Source organism: Chaetodon trifascialis, chromosome 19 (genome assembly GCF_039877785.1).
Source record: "Chaetodon trifascialis isolate fChaTrf1 chromosome 19, fChaTrf1.hap1, whole genome shotgun sequence".
In the NCBI taxonomy this organism is placed as follows: domain Eukaryota; kingdom Metazoa; phylum Chordata; class Actinopteri; order Chaetodontiformes; family Chaetodontidae; genus Chaetodon; species Chaetodon trifascialis.
The window spans coordinates 12,840,393-12,848,616 of NC_092074.1; the positions used below are offsets into that span (position 1 = coordinate 12,840,393).

Below are 8,224 nucleotides of genomic sequence, written 5' to 3' on the forward strand. Positions count from 1 at the left end.
ACTTGTTAGAAGCAGTCATCCTCATCTGCCACAATCTCCATATTTATTGGCTAATTAAAGCTTACTGTTATGTGTCTATTAAAGCCCCCCATGTACTCAAAAATGTGTTTTACTTATTACCTCACTGTTGAAACCAACAGGCTGTTTTCACATTCATCATTAAAAGGTGGAAAGCTTAAATCTGAATTTAAGATAATGTACGTGGGAGCATGACTTTGTGACATCACAACTGGAAGCCAAAGGTGGTCCAATAAGCAACTTACACAGGTGTGATGTAGAAACCCGAATCTTTGAATCCTACAGTGCACACAAACACTAATAATACACTTTTTAGTGGAGTACAAGACATATTGTGTCCAGCAGCTGAACATAGATTCTGGATTTAAATGAGGGAGAAGGAGTAGACAGAATTTTTAATGAGGTATTTTCATGAAAACAAAAATAATCATCAAAAAACAGAATTTTATATCCCTTAATACATGCCTTTAAATATTTTCTACTATATTATATAACTGACTGTAAGTCAGAATTCTCATAAAGAACTCCATTGACATATTGGCCAATAAAACATGTGATCAATACATTATTGTTTCAGCAAATTTCCCCCTGCATTACTGAATCAACCACAATTGCTTTTCAAATGACACTTTCTTTGTGCTGCACACAATGCGCCAAAGCGTCATCATGTGAGACTCAGAGGTGTGTCACCAATCTTGCACCACAGCGGGTCGATAACGGAGCTTGTTTAGTGGCGAGCGCAGCACATCAAATACACACACCCCTCTTTTTCTCATATCACACCACAAACCACACTCTGCTCAGCCTCGTGGCAAATAGAGTGACCATGACAACAAAATATCTCCTCATTTGGTTCCATTTAAAACAATACAGCATGACTAAGTTTTCTGAAGCATGTCACCACAACATCAACACCAGCTTCTCAAAATCTGCTCAGACGGGCTGGATGAAGTCACAATGATGGAACAGAGGAAAGAAAAACTGCAATTACCACGTTACCCACACTTTTAAGATTTAGTTCTACTTTATCCATTATAAAAGGCACAAGATCGGGCATGTTTCTCATGAAGAGTGGATTCAGTGACTAAAAACCCAAAATACAGGGTGATTTGACTACTTTGCAATGACAAAACAAAACTAGAGCTGAGGTGTCACAGATGATCTGCAATTCCCACAAAACGGCTGGAAGGTAATGAAAGCTCTAAGTCCTCCAGAGGATTTGTTGTTTGGCATCACGGTGTGTATTATTGCCTGTTTTGGGAACTCTGTGGTTCTTCACCGCTTCTCCAAAACAGATTTGAACTCTGCAGCGTGCCCTTTCCTGGAATCAGCTTCTCTCTGCAATTCATGATTCTTTGCTTCAGTCCATATTCCTTTCAGAGCCTGTCAAATCTTGTTGCATCAAAAATTCAGATTTGCTAATGAGCCAAATTTGGGGACGCTCCCTGTGGTCATTTCTAAATGTCATATCGTTGTTCGACTAAAATAATTCTATTCCTCCCCAGAGCAAAGACATGAACGAAGACAGTGACACTCTTGAAACCTGTCAAACCATGTGCTCCTTATTAGGAAAGACACAGCGAGTTATCATAATAAGACCTCCGCCAAAATGGGCCGCCATGCTTTCCTGGCTTGTCTGGAAAAATGCCAAAAGAGGAATATGAGCTTTGCATTGGGACTTTACACTGGAGCTGATTTATTTGAGATAAAGCTGAGACGCTACACACAGCCAGACAGAGGAGCTGGACAGGGCGGCTGTCTTAAATTGTCAACAGGTGCTCAGGCGCGAGCATGCACTGCACAGACTCGGCTACCTCTTTATTTTGACAGAGGAAGAAGAGTGTGTCTCTCAAATCCCCCAAGAGGGCGAGAAAACATAGAGAGGAGGACCATAAAATAACACATCCGCGGAGTCTCTGGATGTGCAGCCAGCTGCTGCAGAGCAACATCATCCATCAATCTGCATGCAGTAGATTTATAGATTAGGTGCTGCTCACAAAGCACATATCTACAACAGGAGAGTGTGAAGAAGTTTAACTCTACTATCACTCACAAACTGGAAACTTGCTAGGATGCACTAGTGTGAAAACACAAAATATATGCAAACGTTGTCAATGTTAGAGGATGAGACTATGATGAGAACATAGGAACAGCAGGTCAGAGAGATTGATGGCAGGGGTTCAAAGGTCAGAAGGGTGTGGCTCCACAAACTCCACAACACCTCCTCAACCTGACTGGAAACATAAACACGACAAGGCTACACTCACTAGGGTGCCAGATCAGATTCTCGAAGAAAATAACCGTTGGAGGCCAAGGAATGTCATAAGTGCCAAAAGGAAAGACAGGGAAAAGGAAAATGATAAAGATGGAGGACACTGAGCGAACGAGAGACAGCTGAGTGAATAATACAGTCAGTGACAAATGTAAACCATATGGCCACATACAACCCTGATTCTAAAGGAGCTGGGACGCTGTGTTAAACGTGAATAAAAACACAAGGCCATCATTTGCAAATTAACTGTATTTACAGAAAACGGTTTTACAAACTGTTCCTGAATCCATGCAGTAAGAAGAAGAAGAAACGTACTTTTTATTATCACACACAGAGTTTAGTTGCACACTACACGCCATGCTTCCGTGAAATTATTATTTTCTGCGTTTAACCCATCCTTGGTCAGTCCTTCCTCCGCGGCAGACCAGGAGCGGTGGGCTGCCAGCCGACAGCGGCGCCCGAGGACCCAACTCTCTGTCGTCACCATTGGTCAGGTGGTGATCTTCTTGCATGTTTTTGGTGGGGGTTATTTAAGGAGGACACCCCGGGTGAATATGCAAACTCCACACAGAAAGGCCTCCTTTTTCCTCGAGCAGGCACTGAAGGCATGGTGGAGGACACGCCACCAGTGCCCACAGCGGGATTCTGGCTGTGAGGCGACAGTGTTACCACTTGTTCCACCATGCCACCCAGTAATATCCTTTATGCAATCATGTGTTCACAAAGTTGTGAACCTCGCTCCATCCTTGCTTGTGAACGACTGAGCCTTTCCAGGATGCCTCTTTCATACCCAATCATGATACTATCACCTGTTACCAGTGAACCTGTTTACCTGTGGAATGATCCAAACAGGTGTTTTTGGAGCATTCCACATCTTTCCCAGTCTTTAGTTGCTCCTGTCCCAACTGTTTGAAACGTGCTGCTGCATCAAATTCAGAATAAGCAGATATTTACAAAAACCAATGAAGTTGATGAGGAAAAAAAGTTAACCTGGGTTGTACCTGTAATCATGTTTACATTAAGCCAAGCACAAAAGTTAGAGCCGCTTTGTTGTATTAAATCACTTGATCTATAGTACTGACCAAGACTCTATAAAGATCCACTGTAATACAAGCCAAAAACAGCTTTTAGGTCACCATCTGCGATCAAGGTTCAGCTGGAGGAGAACACACGTCGTCACATAAAATCAATACTAACTTTGCAGATACTGTACGCTCGAGAGGTTCAACAACATAACTTTGACCTTATCAACACTTACATACCTAAGAAGGTGAAAGTCTTGCTGTGAGGAAACCCTGCAGTGATGAGCAACGAGCAGGATAGCATCGCACCACGCACATAATCTATGTAGCGTGAAGAAGTGAGGAATTTGGGAAGAGGCAGAGCCCACGCTCAGTGGAGACGCTGTGAAGCAGGCAGCGTAAGACACAGACTGTGATTGATGATAGGAGAGCGAGACACGAGCTGAGGAGATCTGGAAGCACTAACCTATTCTGAGCTCTCCAAAACTGTGAGATCAAAGCTAATATGCTCAGGATCTCTATAAATAAGTCTGCTTTATTAATTTAACATGAGAAAGCCATTATGCTTGGCAATGCAAGCTTTTTGGACTGAGAGATCTAAAATGAGCCTTTATGCAATTCAAAAGAATTTAATATAATTCAAAACAAGAAAACAGGTACGTTTAATTTCAGAGGAAAACTAAGACTATATTATAAAAAAGTAAAAATATTGCTCCTGTGATTCACAATAATGTCCATAATGATGATGACACTCTTCATCCTCTTGCTTTTTTCAGGACTTTCTATAAAGAAAGGAAAAAAAATCTCTGTAAGTCCCACCTGTTACATGAACTATAATCATTATTGGTAGGAGGACTACTACATTTCACCAAGAATTGTCCACATCAGTGGATGCGTTTCAGAAGAAAAGCCTGAGACACTTCCCTCACATGCAGACCATGTAGAGCAAATGATTCACAAAGTTATGAAGTATTCAAAAACTTGCGACTAGTTTTATATATTAACTAGATTACATTACATTACAACATGCGATCATCAGACAGTCTTCTGTACTCAAATCACCACCATAAAATACGTTTTCCCAATTTTACATGGACAGAAAAACGTTGTCTTGTGCACATCTTAGGGTTAATGAGAGGCTGAGCCAGTCGACCAGTAATTGATCAGCAGCTATTTTAACAACCGATTAATCGCTTACGTATTTTTTAAGCAAAATACCAAAACGTTTTTCGTTTTTTTTTTTTGTTTGTTTGTTTGTTTTTCATCCCAACATCAAACTGGCCCTTTTTGGCTTTGGGATTGCACTTTAAGACATCACCTTGGGTTTAGTGAAATGGTGACCAACATTTTTTTCATGACTTTTTACAGGCCAAATAATTGTCAGTGATGGAAATGATACATGCAGCTCTTATCAGAAGTTATTTAAAATGTGAATGCAGTTTGCAGTCTGTTACGGTTTGTTAATGTTTGGCCATTTGGAGCAATATTGTAGAGCTGCTTAACACTCAATGACTTTTGACAGTAATGACAACGTTAATGCGCCTAAGACATGGAGAGTCGTCGCAAATGCAGCTTATAGACAGCAAAATCCGACATTTGAGCCTCTTACCTTTGAAACTGCTTTCAGGTGCTGAGCTCGAATCGTTGCAGATTTGTCCTCAAAAGCTTTGGTCCTCGCCTCCTCAGCCAGGCTGCTCAAAAACAGCAGCGTGAGGAGTTCAATCTGAGAAAACGGGAGGCAAGTTAACGTTAGCATAAACAAGCCATAAACAGTCAAAAGGCGTTAGCACGCCATGAATCAGTGTCGTCGACTTACGCTACTTACCATTGCTTCTGACGCCGGCCTAACGTTTATGTTACTCTTCATTTTCGTTTTAACCGTGTATTTTAATTTGGGTGCCTTGTTGAGCATTTTGGCAAAACTTCAGTGAAGAGCAACCATTCACGCCAACAACAACTTTGTTTACGTCTTCCAATCTCCCGCCTTCCCGACTTCCGTTGGAGCTGCTTCTTCTTCGTGCCCTTTACGTCGTCATTTGTCGCTATACTGCCATCTACAGTTTTTTTTATTTGAATACTTTTAGCAAATAATTTACAAATGTCGTGTCCAAAGTGAGGACAAAATGATATCACGTTAAAAACATTTTGTTGACGCAAAAATTAAAATACTACAATTCAAACAAAGACAGTAGGCAGGCAGGGATTTAAGAGTTCAGCACCTCTTTTCACCTTGGCTCGTTGTGTTGTTCATGCTGCCACCTAGCGTCAACTTTAGGCAACTACACCAGCAAACACTTTCTTTCTGTATCCGGGTCAGATGACAACAATGGCGGCCACCGTGGAGACAGTAGCCGGCATGAGCAATATGCTGCGATTTATGAAACTTATCGGACAGCTCAAAGTAAGATTTCTCCCCAAACTCAGGCTACTTATCTTGCGATTTGTTCCCTTCCCAAAAATTAATAAACAAAAGCGCAATTTTGGATTCTCTGGAAATGGATTGGCTGTATTCAGGCTCAACCTGAATCATCCCTTCACACTGTTTTGCTCGTGTTTTGGAGTAAAAAAAAGTGATGTCTGAAGTGAACAATTTGTCGTGATCACCGTTGTACTCACTGTTTATATAAGATTAAATGGTATATACTTTATTCACTTCAGTATTTGTTGTTTATACATATTGGCTCCATGTATATTACATTGTAAATATTTTACATGGAAATGATCTTCGTAAAGTTGGTAGTAAGATGTAATGACAATGTTGAGACGTATTATAGGATGGATGTTTCCTCTCCTTCCTCTGTGTCTCTAATGATTTGCGTGTTGTGGCTGATGTTACCTGCAGAGGGTCCCAAGGACCGGCTGGGTGTACAGGAACGTGAAGAAACCAGAGAGTGTGTCAGACCACATGTACCGGATGGCCATGATGTCTCTGACCATCACTGATCCCACAGTGGACAAGGACAGGTAAGGAAGCAACTTTTCAAAGTACACCCCAAAATAAAAATTCTCTTACTATCTCATATATATTTTGATATAAAAACACTAACTTTGCCATGCTCATACCAGTTTTTTTCTCTCACTGTCTGTAGATGTATAAAGCTGGCTCTGGTTCATGACATGGCAGAGTGCATTGTGGGAGATATCGCTCCATCAGACAACATCAGTAAAGCAGAGAAACACAGGCGAGAGGAGGCAAGTGACCAGCGTCACTCACACTACATCCAAACAGTCTGTTAACACTCCCTGATTGGTTGAACTGAGTGAGTGTCTGCTCAGGTGTAACCAGGTGATATGATGATGGTTTATATTTATAGTTTCTCAGTCTCATCTCTCTCTCAGGAGGCGATGAGACATCTGTCAGGTCTTCTGCCAGAGGGACTCAAACAGGAGATTTATGGACTGTGGGAGGTACGACACTGGCTTTACATTTCCATTGTTTGTCGCTTATTTAAGATAACTCGTCTAACAGCAGACACACACTTGTCTTACCTGCAGGAATATGAAACCCAGAGCAGTGCAGAGGCCAGGCTGGTGAAACAGTTTGACCTGCTGGAGATGATCCTTCAGGCTCATGAGTACGAGGAGCTGGAGGGGACGCCGGGAAGACTGCAGGAGTTCTTTGACTCCACCGACGGTACGTCTCCAGTCTGTCTCTCTTCTTCAGTCACTTACTTATTCGATATTTATACAGATTTTCCTCACATTGTGTGGGACTAATATTTGAAATTTATTTGATTTATAAAACAGTCAACAGTCCATAGTTGTGGCTCTAATTCAAAATGAAAAATCCCTTTGACCTCATATTACCGTAAATGTTTTATTTGGGGGCTCAAGTCATTTAAGAAGTAATTTTGACCTATTGTGAAGACTCTTCTAAACTGAAAAAAAAACAAAGTTGCCCTCATTTGCTTCTTTTCTCAGGTCGTTTCCACCACCCAGACGTGCTGCAGCTCATCAGCTCTTTGAACAAAGAGAGAGGATGTCACATGACCAAAGTGGATGAAGCAAGGAACTCACAGACAGCTGGTGCTGAATCTTCGCAGCCATGCACGACTTCAGACACCTCCTCCTCCTCCTCCTGACTGGAACGCACACAGACACAGAGACGCTGGACTGCAACACAAAACGTGTGTGAACGAGGACGCACAAACAGGCCACAGGATCAGAAAGTTCTTGCTACATTAGAACTGAGGATGATGGCAGCGGGAGATCTTCCATGTGCATGCAGCTTTCAACTTTTATGTCACTGTATCTAGAACAGTATCACTATCTATGTATAATAGATACTTTGACAATCACTGATGCAGAACCTGCCACAGAGAATTATAGAACCCTAAATAAGTTCCCAGATGTTCTTATATCATCACATTAGTTGCAGATTTTACTCCCTTGTGGTTACTGTTCATTGAACTGCTGGTGAAGAGAGAAATTCTTCAACTATGCTAACTTTATTATATGTTTCCAATCGATTGACAAATACATTTTAGTACATTTTTTGCATATTATTTTTATGTATCTGGCTGATTCTAGGATTATCCATAAAAAATGCCCCATCAGAAATGCATTTTCTGATGCAATCTTACTGCATATTAAACAGAATATGTTGGTAATAAACATTAATGTTAATTAGTAACAACGGCGTAATGAGAAAACACGGGTCAGATGTTATTTTCTGTACGTTGCATACAAGTTCAGTTCCACATTATTACATTTTTTAGTGTGTTTGGTTGTTTTATCTCAGTTTCAGCAGGTTCAGTCACAGCTTTCTGTGATATTTAGTTAGGTTCATGTCGACACATCATCCATAGAAACAGTTATTTATGACGATGTAATTCGTTGTGTGAATACAGATGTTGTTTTATTTGAATGCCACAGTTATGTCTTTGGGTGTTATCTTCTAGAGATTTGTTTT

General features: G+C 41.0%; 2 protein-coding genes across 2 annotated transcripts; one reads left to right on the forward strand and one right to left on the reverse strand.

Annotated features, from left to right (window-relative positions):
• Positions 1-4,033: 4,033 nt before the first annotated feature.
• On the reverse strand, positions 4,034-5,315 carry cenpw (centromere protein W). Its single transcript, XM_070987848.1, has 3 exons — positions 5,138-5,315; positions 4,922-5,035; positions 4,034-4,094 (listed from the first exon to the last, which is right to left on the reverse strand). The coding sequence occupies exons 1-3, from the start codon at positions 5,222-5,224 to the stop codon at positions 4,068-4,070; spliced, it is 228 nt and encodes a 75-aa protein (XP_070843949.1). The 5' UTR covers positions 5,225-5,315; the 3' UTR covers positions 4,034-4,067.
• Positions 5,316-5,624: 309 nt separating this feature from the next.
• Positions 5,625-8,221, forward strand: hddc2 (HD domain containing 2). Its single transcript, XM_070987962.1, has 6 exons — positions 5,625-5,713; positions 6,155-6,276; positions 6,402-6,504; positions 6,652-6,720; positions 6,808-6,946; positions 7,234-8,221. The coding sequence occupies exons 1-6, from the start codon at positions 5,630-5,632 to the stop codon at positions 7,392-7,394; spliced, it is 678 nt and encodes a 225-aa protein (XP_070844063.1). The 5' UTR covers positions 5,625-5,629; the 3' UTR covers positions 7,395-8,221.
• Positions 8,222-8,224: the final 3 nt, after the last annotated feature.

What these genes read in the sequence shown, in the direction of transcription:
- cenpw (XM_070987848.1), bottom strand. Translation starts at nt 5,224, where the DNA reads ATGCTCAACAAGGCACCCAAATTAAAATACACGGTTAAAACGAAAATG. An exon ending in GGCCGGCGTCAGAAGCAATG is followed by an intron (nt 5,036 to 5,137) that starts GTAAGTAGCGTA and finishes CCGTTTTCTCAG; the next exon opens with ATTGAACTCCTCACGCTGCT. An exon ending in ACCTGAAAGCAGTTTCAAAG is followed by an intron (nt 4,095 to 4,921) that starts GTAAGAGGCTCA and finishes CTTTCTTTATAG; the next exon opens with AAAGTCCTGAAAAAAGCAAG.
- hddc2 (XM_070987962.1), top strand. Translation starts at nt 5,630, where the DNA reads ATGACAACAATGGCGGCCACCGTGGAGACAGTAGCCGGCATGAGCAAT. An exon ending in AGAAACACAGGCGAGAGGAG is followed by an intron (nt 6,505 to 6,651) that starts GCAAGTGACCAG and finishes TCTCTCTCTCAG; the next exon opens with GAGGCGATGAGACATCTGTC. An exon ending in GTTCTTTGACTCCACCGACG is followed by an intron (nt 6,947 to 7,233) that starts GTACGTCTCCAG and finishes TTCTTTTCTCAG; the next exon opens with GTCGTTTCCACCACCCAGAC.